The 25,105-nt window shown below is 42.6% G+C and overlaps 1 protein-coding gene across 1 annotated transcript; it reads right to left on the reverse strand.

Annotated features, from left to right (window-relative positions):
• Positions 1-5,013: 5,013 nt before the first annotated feature.
• Positions 5,014-24,881, reverse strand: GINM1 (glycosylated integral membrane protein 1). The gene is made up of 8 exons (XM_075087967.1): positions 24,718-24,881; positions 15,584-15,643; positions 15,310-15,406; positions 12,385-12,536; positions 10,238-10,394; positions 9,341-9,471; positions 7,738-7,901; positions 5,014-5,909 (listed from the first exon to the last, which is right to left on the reverse strand). Exons 1-8 carry the CDS (start codon positions 24,814-24,816, stop codon positions 5,801-5,803), a joined length of 969 nt encoding a protein of 322 aa, XP_074944068.1. The 5' UTR covers positions 24,817-24,881; the 3' UTR covers positions 5,014-5,800.
• Between the last annotated feature and the right edge of the window lie 224 nt (positions 24,882-25,105).

The following is a 25,105-nucleotide window of genomic DNA, read 5'->3' on the forward strand; positions in this document are numbered from 1 at the left end:
TTAAAATTACTCAGACTCCTGCATCAGAGGGTTTACTCTTGAAGAATAGCTATTACACCAAAAAAATCCCAGACTAGTCCTGCTAAATGAGTAAGGGATGCTGAGAACTAGAAGATGGGATGAACAGGACAGTTATATAGATGGTTTTTCTAGCTAATCTTGAAGAATTCTACCCCTGAGCTCTTTCTGAGGTATTACCTGTACAAAGGTTGAGATTTAGCAACAGCTGCCCGTGCGCTGCTAACAGTTTATAGATTCAATGGGAGTTTAAGTGAGGGGTGGGGTCATCACCAGTTTACAGTACCTTATTAAGTAATATTAAAATACATCTGGCCAGTGTAAACTAATTCTGTGCAGCCAGCAGTGATGCAGAGTCCCATGTGGGGTCTCCTTGTCAGTCTGGGAGAAGAAAAAAGCTTTCTGTCATTGATCTCCTTCTATGACCAGGTGACCAGCCTAGTGGATGAGGGAAAGGCTGTGGATGTTGTCTACCTGGACTTCAGTAAAGCCTTTGACACTGTTCCCACAGCATCTTCCTAGAGAAGTTGGCGGCTTGTGGCTTGGACGGGTGTACTCTTTCCTGGGTAAAAAACTGTCTGGATGGCCAAGCCCAGAGAGTTGTGGTAAACAGAGCTAAATCCAGTTGGCGGCTGGTCACAAGCAGCGTTCCCCAGGGCTCAGTGTTGGGGCCAGTTATGTTTAATATCTTTGTCAATGATCTGGATGAGGGGATCGAGTGCACCCCAGTAAGTTTGCAGATGACACCAAGTTGGGTGGGAGTGTTGATCTGCTGGAGGGCAGGAAGGCCCTACAGAGGGACCTGGACAGGTTGGATCAATGGGCTGAGGCCAACTGTATGAGGTTTAACAAGGCCAAGGCCCGGGTCCTGCACTTGGGTCACAACAACCCCATGCACCGCTACAGGCTTGGGGAGGAGTGGCTGGAGAGCTGCCCAGTGGCAAAGGACCTGGGGGTGTTGGTTGACAGCCAGCTGAACATGAGCTGGCAGTGTACTCAGGCGACCAAGGCGGCCAACAGCGTCCTGGCTTGTATCAGGAATAGTGTGGCCAGTAGGAGTGGAGAAGTGATTGTCCCCCTGTACTTGGCACTGGTGAGGCCACACCTTGAATACTGTGTTCAGTTTTGGGCCCCTCAGTACAAGAAGGACATGGAGTTGCTGGAACGTGTCCGGAGAAGGGCAACGAAGCTGGTGAAGGGTCTGGAGAACAAGTCTTATGAGGAGCAGCTGAGGGAGCTGGGGTTGTTTAGTCTGGAGAAGAGGCTGAGGGGAGACTTTATGGCTCTCTGCAACTACCTGAAAGGAGGTTGTAGTGAGGTGGGTGTTGCTCTCTTTTTCCAAGTTACTAGCGACAGGACAAGGGGAGATGGCCTCAAGCTGCATCAGGGGAGGTTTAGATTGGATATTAGGAAAAATTTCTTCACGGAAAGAGACGTCAGGCATTGGAACAGGCTGCCCAGAGAGGTAGGTGGTGGAGTCACCACCCCGGAGGTGTTTAAAAGATGTGTAGACGTGGCACTTCAGGGCATGGTTTAGGAGACATGGTAGTGTTGGTTTGATAGTTGAACCTGATGATCCTAGAGGTCTTTTCCAACCTTAACGATTCTATGATTCTGAAATATGTTTTTTTTCCTTGACTGTATAGTGCTGTAAGCTTCAAAACTCTGGACTGGTAGGTTGGGTCCTGGTTTACACTAGAGATTTATCCTGGTAAGGCTGTTCTGAGAAAGCAGCATGCGTGTTTTGTTTGTGTTCAGCTGACCTCTGTTCATAACCATGACTTCACAATTGATGTAAAATGTAAATTCTATTTCTGTGTTACTTGACAAGCGGAATGGAGAAGCAGTTCTCTGAGAATGGTTCTACAGTGACTGCCTAGGTTGTCATTTTTGATTTTGCTCAACAGTGGCCGCTATAACTAACACATCTGTCATCTCTGTCCATCTCCTGTTGTTTTGGAAACACTTCTTCCTGCTAGCTCCTCTCGGAGTAGCCAGCTGTAGTTCGGCTTACGGCTAAACTTCATGATTTTTCATGAATGAAATATGTCCAGACTTGTTTCAGCTGGTAGATACATGCTGCATGAAACAGGCTGTGGAACTCCTGCTTGTGTGTCTCTTGAGATGCCATGAGGCAAAGGGAAAGGACAAATGGTAATGGAAACCAGCAGCTGGAGTGGAAGGCAAATGAGTTGTATAATTGCTGTTATCACCAGCATCTTGTTTAATGCACTTAAAATTCACCACTATGTCATGAGTGACAGCTGGGTGCACTGCCTTTCAGCAGTGCCGATGACGAGACGCTCTAGTAAGATGCTGAGATGCAGATATGGTTGAAGAGCTCCCGAATCCCTGGGCGGACTCGGCATGATGAACCCATAAATGAAGGGAGGATGTTCAGGTGAGTACACGAGTGTGTGTATTTGTAGACCTTTGTCTCCAAACCAGAAAACTAATCTACCTTTTTCCTTTTAAAAGGAGAGCCATGTGTGTCTGAGTTAAGAAAAAGATGCAGCATTTTGAAGTGGGTTCTCTTAACACTTATTTTTCTGTTTGTATGTTAGGGTTAGTATATAGCTGTCAGTTGCGTTGCAGGAGATTTCTTCTTATAAATCCATTCATTGCAAGCAAACCAAAATAGTCAATCTGTCACCTGAGTAAGATGGGAAAGTACAGGAGGTTTGGTCCTTGGAAGCAGTCCAGCAGGGGCCAGTCAACTGAAAGCATGATGTATTTTGAGAACCTCTACAGTAAACCTCATTTTAAAAGCAGTAGCTCTGTCCTACCGCTCAGCCAGCCCTGTTTGCTCTCAATGAACAATAAGAACACCTGGGTAATACATGGCGGGGGGGGAAATGTGGTAGATGCTGAATCTGTAGCTCAGAGGTTTATTTTGGTTTTGGACACAGAACAGGCTGATACCTGCCCCCTCCGGTGGAGCTCCTCTATGGAGGGAAGGGCCAGCGCTTGCTTGACTCTCTGTGTTTAGAAGGCAGAGAGACATTCTGAGGGTGAGACATGATGGAAGGGCTGCAGTGAGAGCCACAGTTTGTGGGAATAGGAGCTAAGAGGCGTTGCTTTTCAAAAAACCTAATGCCATCCTACGTGGTGGGGGTTTGGGAAAAAGGGGATGGGTTTGGGGAGGGTTTTTTTGGGGGGGGAGGATGGGTGTTGGTTTGTTTTCCCCAGCTGGGAACCTGTATCCTTGTCAGCTTATGCACTGGGAAAATGAGGCCTACCATGACTGCCATGTAGAACAGTTCCCCTTTCCTACCTGTGTTAGCTGTGGTAAGGAGTTTTCAAACTGTTTTACATCCGGTTCAGAGTGGTCCCAGCTCAAAGGAAGCACTCCTCTGGAAGGCATGAGGCTTTTATGGCTCACAAAACCACGTATGTGGTAAAGCAGAACACTGGTGCGACAACTTTTTAAAACTTAATGGCTCCAGCTCCATAGCACTGACGCCATGCAACTGCAACAGCACTGTTTTAGCAACAGCAACTCCTTTATTCAAGATTTGCACTATTTTTAAAATTTAATTTCATTAACCTGATCTTCCATTGTACTTTGTAGAACACAACACAGAACTAGAGGGTTCCTTAGCTCGTGGAAATCGGCCAAGTTGTGAAGCAGTACCAAGACTTTTTCAGGCTTAACCGCTGATTTATTTATGTTGCAGCTGTTTAGAATTGAGTTAAGTCTCCTTGTTGCTGTGCAGGTGCTTGGCTTACGGTTTCATAAGTAGGGATGCAAAGATCACATGCTAACAGCTGCCAAATTTCCAACTGCATTGCAATGCATGCTATGTTCATACAGCCAGGAAAAACTGTTGTGTGTTGTGTCTAGCCTACTCCTTTTTTGGTCTTTTTTTTTTCCTAAGAAGCTAAACCTTAGCCTAGTACATCACTTCTGGTTGAACTATGTTAATGAAGGGGCCAGGGCAATGTTCATAAAGTGGAAAGAACATTAATTTCCACATACGTGGAAGAGGAGTTTGCCTACGACTCTCTGAAGACTTGCTTCGACAGTTCCCCTTGCCTGTGCAGCCACCACGCCTGCGCTAGTGTCTCGGCTTCCCGTTTAGCCGTGGAGGACAACGGCCCCTCTGCCGTGTGTTTTCTTTCTTAATTCAGATGCCGCTGTAGCCCCGCCACCACCTCTGCCTTATGCGGTTACGTTATCATTACAGCGGCTCTCCTGTGGTACGGTCCTGGAAAGCACAGCCTGGGGCTCTGGGGATGTCAGCCACTGCCACTCGTTCCAGCTCAGCAGAGCAGCTGCCTGCCCCGAGTGCTTCATGGCTCCGCACCTGCCTGACGCACCCAGCCTGTCGGGACACGTCCCCCACTTCTACCATCCTTCCTGGCCTGGGGAGCTGGCAAACACTTGGGATCCTCCGCTCTGGTGTCACTGAGCTTGAGGACGTAAATGCAAAGTACAAGCCCCCAAGGTGCTAGAACAAAAAATAAAATGTTAAAAAAAAAAAGGGAAGTTTGACCTGTGTCCCTGTTACCTTCTGCTGACGTACACCACGCTGCACTGCTAGGTGGTATTTTTTGTTTTGGGTGTTTCAAGGCAGTGCAGGGTTAGAAGTGTTTCTTTTTCCACTGCAGTGCTGTCAGTTTATTGAGACAACTCTTGAGGTGTTCCTGTCACAGACCAGCTGTAAGGACACAGATCTGAGTAACTCGGAGATCTCGTTAAACCTGTCATAATCTTTTGCTTAAGGAGGGAGGGTGTGTGTGTTGGAAACCCTAGCTTTGCTCCCTCACTATAACAAGTTGAACGCGGATCGTTCTGATCACTCACCATAACTGTGCTCAGTCTAATGCCAGGTAGCTAAGATTCTGTTTTTTTTCCCCATGTCATTCTTCTGGCAAACAAGTTCTGTAAATAAGAAAAGCAAAAAGCTAAAAACCACCATATAGCACCCTGCATCTCCCACACCTGGCGAACTGCTGGCTTATCTAACTATAAAGGCACACATGAACACAGTCTAATAAACAATTTCAATGTTTATTTGAAAAATGTTAACAGTACAAATCAGCACGGGCAGCCTGGGCCTACTTAGCAACAGTAAGCCAGTACTTCTGTAGAATTTTCCTTTTTCTTTTGAGACTTCACACACTACTGCTGTCACAGCTAGTAAAAGCACATTGTTTACAAGTGCTAACAATTCTTATGAGTGGAAGGGGCTGCAGAAGTGTAAAGTGCTTGAAATAGAAATCTGCCTTCTTAATTTTTGTTTTGCAGATGTAAGATGTCAAACTGCTTGAGTAACACAAATGTTTGGTAGCGATATTTTCCTCACAAGGCACCTCAACCCTAAGAGACCTGAAGCCAGGTTGGGCAGCTTTGTCTAGGCTTGCAGGCACGGCTGATGTTTGTGATAGTCCTTTTCTGAAGAATGCTATCTGGAGACTTCGGGACACCCTGAATTTCACCATCTCGCTAGTCAGGATAGCCGGCCTGGTTTATCTGTGGGCATGAAGGCAGCCAGCATCCTGTCTGAGGTGTGGAGAAGTGACTTCACAGAAGTTAAAACCAATGGTAGCCCTCAGGGTGGAAAGCTGTTCTGTTCTGAAGCTTCTGAGGAAGCTGCGTGTTTACAGAGAGGCACGGGGAAGTCAGCTTTGGGCATCGGCCTGAGTGTCCCTTTACCAATTAATCAACTGACTCAGTTTTCTTAGTAGGAAACAAACAAGGTATTCAGATCAAGTGCCAAATTTCAGGTCAACTAAAAATTTGTTTTTAAAAAACAGCAACTCCAAAGTAAACACAGTATTAAGTACTTGCTTTCTCATCTAAATTATTTTTCCTGTCTGGAAGATCTGAAGGCAAGCTGATGGTAATCACAGGTACAAAGCTGACTTGATCCAGAAGGAGGATGCCTCTGAAAGGTAAGATTACCTGGCATTAGAAAATTATGTACAAAACAATTTTGTGTTCTAAAGGTTAGATTTATTCTTAAACTCTCCAAACCTAGTTTAGATCAATGCATCAAGTAAGTATTACCCTTATAATGCCTCTTTTATGAAGCTAGATTGAAAACTTGATGGAAAACTGGTTCCAAAATGTACTAGCTGGGTTGCAGAGGGGTCGCTTCACCCACTTTCTACTCCTGAAATACCAGCAGCGTAAGCTTTATAGGCTCAATTTCATAGTAGCCTAAAACTGTCTGCTGTCAGGAGCTACTTTGTCAGGCTCCTGCGCCTAATTGTCTGAGACTAGCTGAAGCCTCTGGTTATATCAGCATGCTGAAGAATGGCGTTACAGACTTGGGACGAGGTCCTCACATCTGCAAGAGTGTCCTTCACCAAATGAGACCTTCTACTCATTCTTGCTGGTTTAGTCTTTTTACGGGACCACTTTATACAGGTAGCAAGAAAATGACTGTAGCTTTTGGGTTTTGTTTTTTTGTGTTGTGGTTTGTTGGTTAGTTGGTTGGTTATTTTTTTTAAAGGCAGGGAGGATGCCCCCTTCCAGTGCTACAATTTCTTGAAATGCTCTCACAAGCCATGCACGAGCCCCACGTTCTCAAACTGGAAGAGAAATGACGGCAGGCTGGTTCCTCTGCTCTGTACTGACCTCTGCTCTGGACAGGCCATCAGGCACTTTGCTGAACTGTTTATGGGGATTAGAATTTCTTTCCTAGTTCTTCTTAGCTCAAAGTTTCACACGTGGCAGTGTTAAGCTACTTACTTCTGGGGGGGGTTACAAAGCATTTCTTCATTTTTTCTGCTCTAAAGAGGTTAGTTATAAGAAGTACTCCAAACTGACAGTGTGCTTTGTGAAATGTCAGGGGAAAGCACAGTTTCTTTTGTTACTGCAGTTTCCAACCTTCTTGATCTTCCAACCCCCCTATTTTTCTAGCTCTGTCAGAAGGAGGAGGCCACTTGTATCCTTGGGTGGATACATAAATTAACCACACTCGGGGCCATTCAGAAGCACAGCTGGTCAGTTGCATTCGAAGACATCAGCTGTGCTTGCTGCAGGTGGGGAAGCATGCTACACTGTCGGTCACTTCTCCTGAAAGAACACGTGGTTCCAAGGGTTAGGTCTTCCAGAACTGACTTGGGTTGCTTTAAATTGCACATGGTTGCCCATTCCAGCGCTAAATCTATCCTGATTTCTTAGCTGCAGTTACTAATTCATCTTTCCACCCCTTGCTTTGAAAGCCTGCTTCTCTGAAAAATATTAGTGTTGCTGGTAATGCACCGAGTGAATAAAGCCACCTGCAGCCAATCAACTTTATTTATGACTTTTTGCCACCAATGCTAGCACCCATCGCTATGGCTTGCAAGCTGCCTACGTAGAAGGATTCCTGCACAAATTTGCAAAGCCGAATTTAAGGCCTTTCGTAACCACTGTAACTCCAACACAGTAGGAGCATGAAACAATTTAGAGTTGTTGGAACTGATCTGCTCTAGTCTCTGCCCTCCTCTCGCAGAGCTATGTTAATGGTGTCTCACAATGTAGTCCTTAGAAGACTTGATAAAAATTTGGCAGTAAGCCAGGCAAGCTAAAGACGTGAAAGATTTTCCCATGTTCCTCTGAAATGCCTGTGTGTCAAAAGGTCACTCAGAATGGAAAGTTACTGGCAGCCTTCTCACTGAATTGTTGCCATCATCTTCCTACAGGACGGGGCTGCTTCTTGAAAGACTTTTCAGTTAATGTTTTGCTTCCATCAGAGAAAAAAAAAAAAAGCAAAAGTTACTTACTTGTTTTCACAGGAAGGGAAAATCACCTTTAAGACCTTGAGAATAAGAGCTGCTCCAACAACTCCAACTGCAATGACCTCCATCAGACTAAAGAAGATGGGTAAAGATCGAAACCAGAATCTGCACAACCCTTTTCTCAGGTCTTCTATCCACTGGCACATCACCTACAACCAAACAGGTAAAGATAAAAAGATAGGTTGCAAAACATAGCAAGTACAGTTTTTGTAGCTACTGGTGAATCCCATTACACGGTGATAGCTTTACTTAAATATAGGTATGCTTAAGCATACGTAAAAGCAGGATGGAATTGGCTGGGGACTCAGACCTCTTTCTTTCTCAAAGTTTGAAAAATTTAGTTCTCCGCTCATCCTGGCAGAGTTCCCTGAAAGGAAAGGCCACTTTGGAGAACAAAGGACACTCAAACAGAGCAGGTGAAGGGTGAGCTATTTGGCCTAGTCGTAGAGAAGCTATGATACCATGGCAGTGTACAGCAGGGAAGGGGTTACTGGCAGCCCAGGAGAGGGGTAGCACCTTCTCTAGCCTATCTGTGACTTTCAGCTTACTATTTTAGCCCTCCTCTCTCAGGAGTAGGTTATGAAGTGTTTCTTTCAGCCTCAGAGGAAGCCATCAAGCCTAGCCTTACCTAATCTGGAACTGAAATTTCTCAAGCTGTGACTGTGTTTCTTACCAGCAGGTGAGACCAACAGCCCATCTCCTGGAGGGGTAAGTGCTGAAGCACGGTCAGAAAAAACTGACATAATTTAAAGCTAAACAACATTTAATATTGTTATAAATGTTTTGCTTGGTATGATGTAAATATCACAACTCCCTGTCATGAAGTATCTCTGAGGTTAGAATGTTGCAGGATTTAGAAACCTGTTTGATTCCTACTGGAGTTTTTTAACTCCAACAATTTCTCACTGCTAAGGGGTAATTTAGGAAGTTTTTAAAGTTTCCTAGAGCGTGCCTGTTAAAGTCTGTTGTTCATATTGGTTGGCTGTGGGGATTTCTTGGACTTCTGTGGAAGTCAGTTACTCTCAGATACATCACCCAATAGAAAATCCCAGTCTTTAACAAATATAAAGCAGCATAACAGTACTCTGAGAAGTCAGTACTAGGTTAAGTAGGAATGACAATTCTCCCTTGCAGAAATTAGTTATTACAGGCTATGTTGCCTTTTTTTCCCCCAAATTAAAAATAAAGGACCAAAGACAAAGGCCTAAGAATGTTATATACTTTTTTATCATCTACAAATGGATGTTGTGGTTGGTCTTTACATGAGGAAAACCCACTATCTGAATCCTAACAATGCTATGTTTGTTTGGTTTTGTCCTGTAAACATCCACATGTGTTTCTGTAGACAGTACTAAAAATGGGGAAGGAAGTAAGTTTATTCCCTCAAACTATAACATGGAGTAACATTCAGCTCTAACTGCAGCATGTTACTACAACTTTTCCTCCTAGAAATGGCACCAAGCTGTATGCATTTCATCTCTGGAGAAACAGGGGAAAAAAAACAAAGGGAGGGGAAAAAAACTGCTTCTCCTTTTTAGGCCAGTCTTTAAAGGTATACACTAACAAGTCAAACAAACAACAAAGCTACCTTGTAAGAAGATGGCGGCTCTATCCTAAGAGGGGTCTCTGGTAACTTGCCAGGTAATGTCTCTTCATCTACTGTAGTTTCTACTTGCCGGATGAGGTACTGACTGGTAGTTTGCAATGGATCTTGAACATCTGAAGAAGAAAAGCTAGATTTAGAGGGGGGCTTGCTTTTTATTTGACTCACTATGCAGAAAAACAGATGTACTGTATTTCTCTACATACGGTATGGTTCTCACACATTTACAGCAAGAACACAGAAGGCTGATTTTTTTTTTTTACTTGAGTAGTGAACTTGATAAGAAGCAGAAGCAGTGTTACAGTGCAGCCTTTAGCTGTGCCCTTAGCTGTAAATTTCAGCTGTTGCCAGATTAAAAGATGATGAACTAGATCAAAATATTCATCCTCTATATGAAACCCTTGAGAGTTTTTGATTAAACAAAACTGAAATAAGATTAAGGCATCAAATAACTTCTCGTGCTTTTAAGTTATTCAAGTTTAATAACATAAAACTATTCTCTGGTTTGGAAGTGACCCAGACAGGTATTTCCTCTCCAGTTTTCTCTTTCATTCTCAGGAAAAAGGGGGAGCTTTAGAGAAACTTCCATCATAGCACTGAGAGAAAAATTTACTCCTGTGAGATGTCTGGGTTGCAGATTGTCAAGTACCAAGTGCTGCAAAGGAGAACAGATTTGAAAAGAAACAAACAAAATACCTAGAATGTAGAAGAGTTTTAAAAAAAAAAAAACCCCAACCAAACCACACAAAACAAAACACTTCCCTGTTAATGAAGAAACTGTTTCACTATGTAAAACGCAGGAATAATGATGTTCTTTCACCCTTGTAAAGCAAAACGTCAACTATGGATAAAAAAATATTATATAAAAGCTAAGAGGGATACCTTTTCCTGAGAGGTTGGGAAGTGTAAATAACATGTCGTTGTCCCTTGGGATGGAATACAGCATGCTCTCTTTCAAAGGGACAGTGTAGTTTGAATGTCTAAGTACTCTCAGGTCCTTTACCAAAATATCTATTTCTGTTACTTCTTCCTGCTGAACCTACAAGAGATGCAAACATGTGGATATTAACGAGTTTAAAGTAAGAGAGAAGTAGGCTGGCAGAAAAAACCAATACATCACAGGAAACTCCAGGCCATTAAGATTTAGGCAGGGATGTTATAACATGAATTAGTGGTCTTTGGTTTTGCTTACCACACTTCTATAGGCTATACCACATTAGAAAATATGCTGAACAGACCAGGTTTCTCTCTCCCTGCAAAAGCATGCCGTAGTCACTCCATGGGCTTTTAACCAAGTCTTACATAGCTCATGATCCTCTTTCAGGGAGGCATTTTAGGGCCTGGAAAACTCAAGTACTTAGTGAAAAGAGCACTTGCAAACAGTGCAAGTGTTGCTGAGGCAAGCCTGACACTTCTGCTTTTGCAGTAATGTTGCTTTTTTTTCAATACCGAAAGAATAGTTTACTTCCCCCTCTTCCTGTGATGCACTGGACCCATTTCACTTAATAATCACTGCAAGCATTGCTTACATAGAACTCATTCAGCATAACTCCTACTAACATCAATAACTGCATTGTGAGGCCAGGAACTGACAGAAATCCAGAGTGTCTGTGGTAATAACTGTAACTGCTATATAGAAATATAACTAATAAAAGAGGAATGCAGCATGTGATACAGTTTTACTCATGCTTTCAGAGCTGCGGGCCATCCAAGGGTCTCCTTTTGCTTCAAACAGGCACAGAACAATGCAATGAAACAGATGAGAGTTACTGTCAGCTGGTAACTATTGCGAAGGTTTGAAAGCTTTTGACTTAAAGGAACAATTAAGGAAACAGCATTACCTTTCTGCTTGTTCTTACCAGGTCCTTATGAAAAACTGAAATGCATTGTGATATCTAGTTTGAAATCTGAAATGCAACACCACTGTTGCCTAACAACTGAACCAAACCAGGGTACATTAGCTTCCTAACAGTGGGATAAACGCATCATTAGAAAAGCTTCAACCTCTCGGTGGGATTTTTCATTAACAGAGCAAAATTTTGCCATGATGCAGATCCATTGCTGAGCATACAATTAATTAAGGATCAGTGCTATTGTCACCATTCTCCTTTAAAAAAAAAAAAAAAAAAAAAGGCAGGCAGCAGAACATTAGCCAGCTTCAGAAGCACCTGGCCACATGTAAGATGCAGTTGCTGGCTTCAGCAGCTGTGTCTTCTCTCCAGAACTTCTCTGGTTGGAAGAATAACTACAGCTTATAGGTGATTGAGACCTCAGTTCTGCACATTTCAGTCTCAGCTAGAATCGTAGTCACTCACATTCATTGGTATTCTGCAAATACAGTTAGAATTTGGGGATTTTTTTTCTTCTGTTAATCTCAAAATCCATGTTTATTATCAAGATTTTTATGCAAATTAATTCATTATCTTACATGTGAAATATTCTAAGGCTAAGCTTTGTCTTTGTCTAAGACTCAGGTGTTGTGGGCTTTCACAACAAGCCCACCTGCCATAAGAGTTTGCTGCTGCAAGCTGTTTCCTGTTCTACATGCTTGAAATGCTTTGTTAGCTTTGAATAAACAACGGTGAAAACCTCACGGCTCAGACAAGCCCATGCCCCTTGTATTTATTCTGTACATTATTTTGTAAATGAAGTATTGCTGTGAGCCTGACTTTGCTTGCATAAATGCATGTGTTGAAAAAGCATGTGACAGTTAATGACGTTCTAATAAACTACTAGGGAAAGTCATCTAGCACTTAATGCTTCTATTCGTATTTTAATAATTAAAACTTGAAGTGTCCTCATGAAACACCCCTGTTACTATTCAGACAACTTAGGCTGGTGTTACCTCCCTTGGTACCGTGCTAACTAGCATTAGATTATGTACTTCGTGCTCTAGCTACCAGCCAGACACGTGTAGTCCTTTTAGTCTTTGGTAACTACTTGCACCTCCTAAATTGAAAACAGGCAGAATGCTGGAGTTTTGGGGTTTTTTGGGGGATGTTTTTGTTGTTGTTGTTTTATTTTTTTACCTGTTTTCCATCAATTTCTGTCACTTCTTCCTGAATGACAATCAGCTGCAAATCAGAACTGGATGCCAAAGGCCACTCGTGAACCATGATGCGAACACTGACGGTTCCCAGGCGCTGCTGATCTGCTAAATTGTCTGAGTTTCTGTTCTCCACTGTTAACACACAATATCACAGTTTTCAAAGAGAAACCACCCCAACCAGAAAGCCATATACAACCACGGGGCAAACAGTTGCAACTCTGACATAGATGCCTTTGCACACGTAGCATCTGAATGGGAAAGTCATTACAACTACAGAGGACCACTAGCATCAAACCAGAGATGTCTGAACAGTTGCATGGAAGTCTGTACTATGCTGATGTCCTTAACACTTCCAGTAACTGCTGTTATAAGCAGTAGTAATCTGGGCAACAGGTAAAACAGATGCCATGATTTTTTACCAGTACATCACCAACGCAAACTCGTGGCAGGTCTCATGATATAACACAGCAGACAACTGCAGTGCTGTACAATCCCCAGACTGAGGGAGCTTGCAAACTGTGTTGCATCCCTGCCTTTGTGGTTTGCATTTAAGCACTTAAAGCAGCAGTCATCTTTTAGTTGTCCAAAGTTCATGAGAGTAATGCCACAGCCTAGCCAGCCACCTGTGTAAACGTTTTGATTTGCACAAGATTCCCCTTCCTCTCAATACAGAAACAAATAGCTTTTCCACACATGGTGCATACACTGCTCAAGACGAGTGTCAGTCTCCTCATGCATGTTTTCTCTTCCCCCCCGTCCTGTTTTCAGTTGTGACCATGACACCTCAAACTCTCTTCATACCCAAAAGCTTTCAGCTATTTCAACAACCTAATATTCCACAAGTACACAGAGAACTGCCTTTCTACCCTCAGTATTTTTGCAGAGTTAGTATCCTTTTTCCAGCTACCACACCTCTAATACAGGTGAGGGCACACGAGAACTGAAGCGCTGCAGAAGCGTGAGAGCAGAGGTGACCAATCTGTCCAGCATGCAGACAGCAAAGGCACATGAACTGAGATGGTTTCCAGCCACTAGTGCTGTGTGTCACATGCAGTGCCGACCCTAAGATGCGACCTGGCAGAATGTCGGACTAGCGTCTTTCCAGTTACACAGTAACAACGCAGCATGTTCATTACTTTTATGCAATGACCCATTTCCTCATAAAGCTACTTTGATTATTTTAAAGGTCGAAAAATACTTTTTAGGCATTGTTTAGCAATATCTTCCATGGCGAAAATAAGTAGCAAAAGGAGAGAAAGAGGTTAGAGAGAAAAAGAAAGGTTCCCTCTAAGTGTGAGCCAGAGCACTAACCTGGTTGCTGAATGACTTCTGACTTACATTAAAGGACCTAAACCTGAAAGACACCAAGTAGCTGTAGCTCCCTCTGGTCCCAAGCTTTCATGTGTCAGGCTGCTCAATCCCCACTGCATTCAACAGGATTGAAAGAGACTCATGCTTCCAAAATTGACATTTGTGGGAAGTTCAAGTGGGATATAGGCATGATCTGACAACAGTGTCAAGACAATACCATTCAGGAGACTTGGTCTCTAGTCTCATATTCAGAAGCATGAATATTTGGCTTAAGTTTGGTTTTTACATATGTTCAGGAGTATTTTCCCCTCTGTTAACAGATAATAAGTATCTTGATATTCCTTTAGCATTTTACAAACATTATCTGAATCTGTCATTGAGGATTTAGTAAGTAAGTAGTACAGACATTACTTTACAGACAACAGAGAGAGGTTCTGTGCTGAGGACTGAGACCCAAACATGGATATTGAGAGTTCCAGGTTCTTAGCTCCCAGGTCAAATCAGTATTTTTCTCACTGTTTAAGATTCATGTTCATAACTGTAGTCGCTTCAAGCTATACTATTTGGGAAATGAATAGGAACTATTGTAGAGTGCTCAGTATCCCTCAGAATTAGTCAATAAAATCACATCTGTTTTTCTGGAGTCAATGATCTTGCCGGTAAATTATATTTTGCCATGGTTTTACTACCCTAAAATAGAAAAAAAAAAAAAGAACCTAACTGTCCCAGAAAGAAATTAATTACTGCTCTCTCTCTCCAGAAGAGAAATAGTGTCAAATTAATTATTGATCATGCTTGGAAAGGAAGGGTTCAACAAACAAGGTCATGGCTCAGAGAAGCCATTTAGAAAAAGCATTAGTGCTTTCTGAGTAAATATCTGATTGTAAGGAGAGGATGACCTCAGAAACCAAGCTAGAGACTGACTGCACCTGATCAACCTTAAATCAAATGAGCATAATGGCCCTTGTTTAATTAATTATACAGCATACTCTGTGTATCTCAAAAAAAAGTCACAGTACTTTCTGGTCTTTCACAAAAGGTGTAGCATTAAATCACTGGAAAAGCCAGCAGTTTCAAGATAATTCAAAGTCATTAACCACTGCAGGACGCTAGCAGAACAGCAGTATTTGTGCTGTAATACCCTATCCAGCAGAATTTTGTTCATCCGACAGACACAGAAATGAGATAATTAAAAGATCTTCCTAACAATAATTCATGTTTTTGTTACTGAATATCTTTTTGGATATATGCCAACCAATGTAGGGACACAGCCATTAGCAGGGTGGAGTTGCATCCTTCTGTTTACATTGACTAGCCTGTAGTGCAAAACATTCTTTTGAAAAGATAGGCAGAGTCTGGGTTTCAGATTAGACCATTTACATGTGACTTGAAAACAAGGCAGTAAGATTCCCCCCCCACCCCATTTTAGTAGCAAAATTATCCTACCTAGGGAAATTATTTGCTTCTACAACACTCAGGTTTGCAGGGTACGAGACCATGTGGTCATTGTAAGCTCTGGTTATTAAGTAACAGGGAAGGCAAATACTCCCAGGGGGAGGGGGCAAAAAAAAAAAAAGAAAGAGAGAATACTCACATATTACTGTTTGACATGTTATGTGGGCAACCCCGCTTTTCATAGGAAAATCATTTAGGTATACCTGTCCGTTAACATAGGTGATATTAAAAACAACCTGGAAGACAGACAGACAGAACGAGCGTGAGGTTCCTGGCCCTGTGCTACAATTCTGTTCTCCGAGGAACACGCTTCATACTGACTGACGTGAGACAAAACAAGATATTTGTATCCACACGCAGACTTTGTTTCACTGCATATTAATTCACTGAATAAATAGAAAAACTGGACAAACCTGTCCTTTGTGAAATTCTCCATTGGTTTTCAACATCATAACATTGACTCTGACCGTTTCCTGGAAAACAACAGTGAGAAGAGACATAAGTTGCTGAGGAAACACACAAGCCACTGCAGGCCACAGGCAGCTTTCACACATTGTCCTGACAGAATGACAACGTACAGTCCCTAGAGCATGTTCCCAGGCTTTCTATCCAGCAGACAGAAGAAAAAGGAGTATGCTTACTTTTTTCATGGAAGGGTGGGGTTGGGTTTTTTTTCCTCTATTTTTAATAAAGAGGATTGATGAGAAAGAATGACAGCTGCATGCCCTTACGTATAAAGGTTTTTTTTAAGATAAAGTAATAATAATCAAGATAAATTCTCAGGATAACATGCGTCACATGGATATAACAGAAAAGAAGTCTCATTAGCTGAAAAATAATAGACAATACAAGGTAAAAATCAGATTCCCTGTAAATGTTTTTTAAGCGCTCCACTTAGCCTTCAAGGTGAAGTATAATTTAATACACATTAGCCTATACTAAAGAATACTTAGGTTTTTTCAGTGTCAGCAGTAATGCCATTTCTTTTCTTTGGTTATCATTCCCAAATTATGCCACATGGGACACCTCCAAACTCACAGTTAATGGGGATTTGCTTCCTTCTTTTAAACCCTAATTGCTGTGATTTATCAACTCACTCATTCTGTCCTCTCATTTCACCCTTGTAATTTCAGGGGCCCTTTTGCAGATGGGACCTTAAATATCCCAGGCCAGCCCCTGAAAAAACCTACATACAAAAGCCAAACCTCTCTTGGACATAGCCAACAGTAATGACTGTGACACTGCTTTCCTGAGTCACCTCTTCAAAAATAATGTTAAGCTCCTTATTTGCCTTTTGGGAGCCTTAAATTATTCTAATCACATTTCATGTTTCTCTGGAAAGCTTCTCCATACCTTCAGCGTCTTCTTTAGCTCTGTGTTTAAGTCATGGTTTCACAACTAACAACTAAAAAGTGAGTCATAGGACTAGTCTCAATAGAAAGTTGAACTGGCGCAGAATTTAAAATAACTTTAAAAAAAATTAAATACATAAAAAGGCTTTTTGTTTGGGATTTTTGTAAGACACTACATTTTCAGGCAGGAAACACTTGAAATATACAATACCGAGAACAACATTGTCACAATTCACGGACAGAGAGCTTCTAAAGTGTGACTGTAATGTAAAAAATTCCTTAGAACAGGTGTTAATCAGTATACACAGGTATCCAGGATTACCAAAAACTGAAAAACAACATCTAACTCTGATTCAGCAGAAATCTGGCATCATGAGAAGCATGGTTTAAAATCTAACACAGATAACCCTTTGGTTGGAAATGGCTTGTTATTGATGTTTCAGATGCATTTCTCAAATCAGTAGGGAAACTCTCTGGCCCCTGAGACCAAACAGAAATCTCTTTCTCAATGCCCTTTCTAGGAAACAGGTGTTTATACTGACTTTTCTTCAGAAGTTAAATCCTAGCTATTCAAAGGAAATGAAAACTACGAATTTACTTAGAGAACTGGAAGTCTATTCCTGAAAATATAAACCAGATCAATATTATAATCATAGGATTATGATTCTGACATCCTGTAAATTCCTCAAACCACTTATTTTCTTCTCAGATTTAAGAATTCTGTATATTACAAGAAACCCACTGAACTTTTAGCTCTTTATGTAGCATTCAGAGCTCTACTTCTTCTACACCCTTAAACTGCTTAACAGATTACCAAAACCTTGTGTCATGACTTCCCAGGTTTTTCTGTTTTCTGGGAATTCAAAGGGCCCAAAAGATGGATTTTCCAAGTCTTAATAGTCTTTCAGTTTCTAAGCCTCACATGAAATTTTAGTTCCTTTACACAGAAAGCATTTTGCAATCTTTTTTCAACATCTACAAAGTGACTCACTGAGATTATAAGAAAAAGGAAATGACTGATAGCCTCTAACTGCTGAAAAAAGTAAAATTCCCCCTAGAAATTTTTTAAATCAGATGCTTTATTTGAAAATGAAAGGCATGGGGCAAGATAGGTGTGCTCAAGAATTGAGCATTAAATGTACGAAGCAAGCTAGATATGCAATGATTCATTTTCTTCATAACAGCTGTCAATTCTGTTGACGTAATATCCACAAGCACAGTCATGAGTTCTGGTACTTACTTAAAACTTGCACTTGAAGAACATACTACATATTTAAGAAATTACAATATTTCAGTGGGTCAATTCCATGTTGTCAAAGTTACAAAACATAGACCACAGCATGCAGACAAATAAGACAGCTTAAGAGCTTGCTGCCTCTGCCACTAAAACAGGCAGTGTAGATCTCCTGCACATCATCCTTCCCTTTCATTTATGCCAAGCCAGTGAGCCAATTTAGCTCATTAAATCATGAGGAAAACTTTCCTCTTTTTTGACAGACTCTTTTTCTGTCAGTTCAACAAGCAAAGAAGAGCCAGACAAGCACGAGAGATGCCAGCATGCAGCTGGGAGGAAGGAGCTCGGCTACTTGCTCTGACAGCCCCAGGCTGTTGGATTGGGCCCGCTGTGCAGTCTGCCTCTCCTCACAGCATCTCCCTCTAATCAGAGGCAAGGTGATGGGCCATCCTCTGAACAGCACAGGTTCATAAAGCTGCTCGGTAACTTGAGCAATGATTAATACTCCAGTACAGCAGCTACACCATGACCCCTGCAATTTTGTATTCACAAGCAATGGAGAACTCATATTCTTGCCATTCCTGTGACCAGCCTGCTCACATCCAGATCCAACAAATTCTTCTACTCATGACTTCGCATGTTCTGTACATCCATTCTCCTCAGTCATCATATGTTCTTGTTTTGCCTCTTCACTAAGTAGGCTCAAAGATTTGGTGCCAGTCTTGCTAAGAAATATTTTACATAGATCTCAAAGTTTTGGTGCTAACAAATAATCAGTTTTCAATTGTTCTTGCTCCAAACATTCCCAAACTGATACAGAAACATCTCGAGGACCAGAGGAAGACTAACTTTTCCAGAGTAAGAATCAACTACATTGATGTCATTCCTGACAGATGTTAATTTATCTTATTCTTAAAGCTCTCCAGGGACATAAAAAAATATCATACTTTCCTCAACTACTATTTAGTGCTCAGCTAGCTTTAACATTAGAAGTTTTCCTCATGGCTAACCTGAAGCTCTCTTGCTGCAATTTAAGAACAGGTCATTCGTTACTCTTTACAATATCTTCCCATGGAAAATAACAGTCCTCCAGCTAAGTCTTCCTCATTTTATGCTAATAAAATCAGCTCACATAATCCTTGCTTGGAGGCGAGTTCCTCACTGCTGTCCTCCCATGGCTTCCCACTGGTCCTGCAGTGCTGCACACAAAACTCAATGGGTCCTGCTGTTGCCAATCTTCCTGACACTACACACCTCATACCAAAATCTACACATGGGAAAGAACCACAAGATGCCTGCCAAACACAATGAAAAGCCGGGCAGGAAGGCTGGGGAAAAGATTATTGCGAGCAGTTCCCAGGAGAGCAGAGCGCTATCCCAACTGGCCCACCTTCCCCCACAGCAGGGAACGGGTGATGCACAGCACTCCCGCTGTTAACACAACCCCAGCTGGTACCCCGTCCATATCTGCTTATGAATAAGTGCTCAAGAGCCATACGTTGTTAACGCTTGCAAACTGGGAGGGAAACAGACCGGGCAGGTCAATAGCACTTGTACCACGCTTTCACGATGGAACGCCTGGCCTGACAAGCCATACCTGCTAGCAAGTGCTCCAGTGATAACTCAAATACCCATCTTTCCAATCCTAGGGGTGAAGACTCACAGATTATGAAACTTCCTTTCATTTCAACAGATAAAATATTTTTTTAATGTTACCATAACAAAACTTACTACTTAGGGAAAAAAAGAAGTGTTTTATAGATATGTGTTATGGCTATATACGTCAGTACTAAGGGAAGTAAATAACCCCACATCACTTATTTTGCGCATCAAAAGCATAGTAAGCCAATCCTGTAGTAATGAAGACACTGAGAGCAAGACATGGGTTCTCTGCAGTAATCCATAACATCACACTGGCAAGTTCTGGAGAAGCCTGAACTGTGAGCATAAAACTTGTTTGTATAATACACTTTTCAGTATTAACAATACCGTGGAAGTTCACATAAATTTCAGACGGTCTTGTAATTTGAAAGGTCCTGAATTCATTGTGGTATTTGAGAAAGCTGCACTTTGACAGAGTCAGAATCAAAGGACAGCCCCAAGAAGCAACTCCTAGGAATCAGGTTGTGCTTTCGGCTTACCATTGACGGCCATTTCATCATTCACAGCTTATCCCTTCCTGTGCTGGTGAACGCCTTCACACAAAACTCCCCAATTTACACTGAAAATGGTCCCATCATTCTTAATGCTGTTATAGGATGTAGATGTCTCTCATGAGTTTTCCTACGATTGCTCATCACAGTTTTAGGCCTCCAGCAGTGATATTTACAGTGGTAAAGGCCACAGTATCTGTAAAAAGGACAGCACTTATACCACAAATGCATGCTGTTCTGCTCTAGGACAGCTAGGCAACAGCAGTAACAGTGTGGTGACATACATTACCACTAAACTAGTGAATTTCTGTGAACTTGGATCAACAGATCCATGTGCTGCAACAGAACGCAGGAATTGTAACTGGGGCAGCATAATGACAGTAGGAGCAGAAGAGCAAGATGGGGAAAAGATGGCAGCAAAGAATATAAAGCGTCTGGCATAAATTAAAAGGGAATACTCATTAATCCTTAAAGACTCCCCATACCAATGCCACACAAATCTACAGAGAACATTTCACCTAATCTTAGCCTTTTATGAAAAATGCTACACAAAACAAAGCTGTTGTGTCTAATACTGCAAGAAGCTCAAACAGATCTGATTACAGAATCACTGAAGACCTTCTTCTGTGGGCAGTGGGTACCTGATACAGGGTGCACCATACAGTTTCTCCCAGTACAGGGTTGTTAAGTTCTACACAGCTGCATTAGTCACATAAACCCAATGTCAATCCAGCTGTTAGCAGCCAACCCACTTAAAGCACAGCTGTTCTCTACTGAGGCTCTCCGAACAAGGCTCCTTCTGCACTTAGGCGGCCTGTGGGAAGCAGAGAGGGCAGCACTAGGAACAGATGGCATAGTGCCTTGCAAGATGGCCAGCTGTACAGAGACTTGGAAGGCAGACAATCCCCTCGCAGCGATTACACAGGCACTATTGGTATATCCTGTCTGCAATAGGAAAGCATGAAGTCCCATGAAGGTTGCCAAACAGATAAGAAATTGACAAAGTTGATAACTTGTTTCTAAATTTTAGAAGAGATTATGGGGAAAAAAGTGTTCAAACAGACAAACAAAACTACCAACCAAATTCATACCATTTGAGTCCTGGCACTCATATGGACAACTGGCTCCAAATAGTGTAACTGCATATTTGCAGGGCTCTGTGATCTGTGCTTTTCATAACTCTTTCATCAGACTCGAAACAGAGCTATGTTGTAGGATAAGACTTAACTGCAACCAGGCATAACTGAGTTATGAAATAATCATGGTACAAGTTTGACTTGACAAGTTTGCAGGATAATTAGTCCCTCATATTTTACAAAACTTTAGTATAAAATCTTCTCCAATAACGTTTGGCTTTACTAAACTACATGACAATGTTTAGGGTAAGATAATGAAATCCAGTATTTGCTTAAGTAACTAAAACTGAGCTATTTTTGTTAATATAAAAATCTAACACAATGTTTTTCCTTTACTTTTCTGAACAAGCACACTTACATTCCTTCCTTGCTTTGTGATGATTCTTAGTATAATATTGCTTATCCTTTCCTTTGCCCTACATATGTTGCTAGAATTAATTGCCTTTGCTTTCTCCCTATTAAATCAACTCATACTATGAATATTTTATCAGGAGTTTTAAAGGTGAATACTTAGTCTCACATCACCAGGACATGGTTGCATCATACTGCTTTAATTTAATCAAATATACATGGAAAGATGATGTCAGATCTTTTAAGCATAAAGTTCAGAACAGGCACCAGGCTGTTAATAGAGAAACTGGCATAAAGTAATGAAAGAAACATTTTGGGCTGTCACTATTGGCAAGTTTCTTCTTTTATTAAAATACATTACACCCACTGCGTACATACTCAAACGGTTGATGTAGTGAAGATTACTTTCTTCTGTTGTGAAATAATTAATCCACACAGAGGTTTCCTGCAGCCAACAAATAATCTGAAAACAATGTTTTTCAGGCAACTAAACTAAAATAAAGAAGTCTGACAGGCAAAGTAAGCCATTTAGAAAGGATACTGCTAAACCTAAATTAGCAAGAGGCAAACAGAATAAGCAAACAACATGGCACGAGCATTTAGCCCACTGTGCTTTTAGCCAGTTCCCATCAGCACATTAGAAAAATACTCTAGAACACAAAACCTAACTCTTGACCTTACACCAGAAAAAACGTTACTTTAATGCGAAGGTTGGTTGTCTTGTTGCATCATTCCTTGCCTTTTTAAAAAAAACAACTTTGTCTAATATCAATCAATCTGTAATCCGGTTTTGCTCATCCAAATTTCAGGAGGAGAAAGAAAAATTAGAACACACATGCTAATGTTTAAAAAAAAAAGTCCAGATTGCAAAACAGCTTATTTAAGAAATGACAAGTATTACACAACAATGGAGGCATTTGCATTCCGGAGCTGAACAAAAGCGTTTCAGCCTTACAAACTGTTATTCCAATGTTTCAAGGTTTTTCCTCAGTCCCTCCATTATGGTTTCTGTAACATCATGGCCATCAACTTGGAGGTAAACTTTAATACCACGTACAAGAATTACAAAAAGTGAAGCTATCAGTAGCATGCTGCCAGTGGGCTCACAGAATCACAGAGGGCATAGCCATGGTACCCAGTCAAAGAAAAGCTGAACGTATTGTATGCTGCCTGTTCCTAATCAGTCTGCAGTCCCAAGCCATTCTGAGGGAAGACCACAATTACTCTGACCCATCGCCCACTGTTTAAGCTTATGGCTTCTGAAGCCAACCCAACAGTGTAGCATTCCCGCTCTGCCTATTCCCACTGCCTAGGTGCTTCTGTTCCTATCAGGCCATCATAAACCAGCTCATGCTGAAAAGCCAGCAATTGTTCTACTCAAAAACTTCTTGAGATGCGTTGTTCCTTTTACATTAAAAATGATCCTGTATGTACAAAAATAAATAGTGCAGGAGGAAATGCAAGTTTTTATTTTTTTGAGATTTAAAAAGAAAAAATACTGAAGTAAAAATGTATATGTTCCCTTTTTTTGACTCTTAAAAGAGCTTTTCTGCATATACTTACACCACCGCACCAGTATGAAACTAAAAAAGAGCAGACACTTCCAACTAGCAAAAACCAAGCTGACAGACCACCTAGGCAGTACGGCACAAATGGAAAACTCAACCCACAAACAGCACAGCTATGCCCATAAGGCATTACACCCCAGTTACGAAGTGAAGCCCTATTAGCAGGCTAAAACACAGCTATTCTGTTTCTGACCCCAAGCTGGTTTCCATGGGACCTGCTCCAGAACCCCCGTGCTGCCCTCACTCATGCTTTCAGATCCAAAGATAGCATGTGCAGATGTGCCTCCACGTCTTGTACAATTGCCAGCTGTGACAAACAATTTTAATGCTATTAAGTCAAAGTTTTGTTGTGAAAGTGGGATAGTTTCTAGGGAGAAGGTATATATTCCATTGTCACTTCATGTGTCTTGTGGCAAATTCAAGCTAGCGCTCCCTTTGTCAGAGGGATAAGCATTAGAACCTGAGGACCAAGGTCTCTCTGCTCTCTTTAGAGCACCTGACTTCAAGCACACATGCACTTTTAGAGGTGTCTGAACATCTAGATCCTCATTTTGAAATCAGAGCTAAGCAGATCTCTCTTCAAATGTTCACCCAGAGAAGCAGAAACCAGGAAGTAAGCCCAGGAATCTTGCTTTGCTGCACAGGATGTGCCAGTGCAGGGCCTCTGTCAGGCTTTCTTGGAAAGGTTTTACTTAAACAAAAAAAAAAACAACAACCAAACCAAAAAAACCCCAACAAAGCAAACCCCAAAACAATCCCAAACTGTGGAGGGAAAAAACTGTAATAAATTTAATCCTGTGACAGCAAGTTCGCATTGGCTAGAAAAGTGACTACAAATCGAACATAGCTCTTCCCTCTTTGCGATCTCATACTTTGGAGATCATGATTACAACAATTAGAGGATGTATTTAGTCATCATTCAAGTACAGACAGAAGTACCCAGTTGTCTTCTGTAATTCTAGAGGTCAAAGCTCACCGGTGCCATGGCACATCTTTTTATTCTCACTGAGAAGTTCTCCTAAGTAGTACCCAAAAAAACACTTCCACTCTTTAAAAAGCCACCAAATTTAATTTTAAACTAATCTTAGCAAGGTACAGCATAGGTACTGGAATGGAAAAGCAGACAGCCCGATGCCCTGTAATATACCAATGCATCGAAAACCTTTTCTTGGTTCAAGAGTACAGAAACCACTAGGAGCAAACGTGGACCTAATGCACTGCCTACTTCTATAGCACTGAACCATCAAAACGCAGGCAGACAAGCAGAAAAATACAACCTAAATACATCTATATTGGACAGATGTCACTCTCTCCCCCCTCAACCTGTCAGATATTTATGTCAGCGTATCAAATCCTATATAAATGAATCATTACAGGCAGAAGGGAAACATTACACGCACGGTAACCCAGGTTGTGGCAGACGCATAATTTTGTCCCTTTATACCATTTTTGTCCATTTTAGACCGAAACCTACTTGAGCAGCGTATCAAGCCCTGTGAGTAGGACAGCAGCCCTTCGGCTGCCCAGCGCCCCAGCCGGACCCCCGGCACACCGCCCGTCGGTGCCGCCCTCCCCCCTGCCGCCGCCGCCGCCGCCGCCCGCCCGGCCCTGCCCGTCCGCGGCCGAGGCCATCGCGGCCGCTGCGGTGAGGGGACGCCCGCGCCGCCGCCCTGGCGGGGTCTTGCTGGCCCCTCGGGGGCGGAGGGACAGCGGCTGGGACCGGCCCCGGCCCCGGCCCCGGCCCCGGCGGTACCTGGCCCAGCTGCAGCGGCGCGGCCAGGCCCAGCAGCGCGGCAGCCAGCGACAGCAGCGACAGCAGCGACAGCTCCCGCCGTCCCAGCGCCGCCTCCATCTTGCGATCCGGGAATTAAAACAAAGTGAAACATCAACAAGCGGCGGCGGCGGCGGCAGGGGCGGGGCGGGGCGGGGCCGAGAGGAAGCGGGGGAGGCGGCGGGAGGGGGCCGTGCCGCGCCACGCCGCGCCGGGCGGGAGGGAGGTAGCGCCGGCGGCCTGTGGCAGGCAGCCTGCCTCCTTAACCCCCGGCGGCGGGCCGGGGCGCAGCCGCCCGGCCCTCGCACCAGCTTTTCGGCTGCAAAGGGCCGCGCCACCCTGCCAGCTCCCTGCTGGGGGCGACTCTCGG

This window comes from Phalacrocorax aristotelis, chromosome 3 (assembly GCF_949628215.1).
Source record: "Phalacrocorax aristotelis chromosome 3, bGulAri2.1, whole genome shotgun sequence".
Taxonomy (NCBI): Eukaryota; Metazoa; Chordata; class Aves; order Suliformes; family Phalacrocoracidae; genus Phalacrocorax; species Phalacrocorax aristotelis.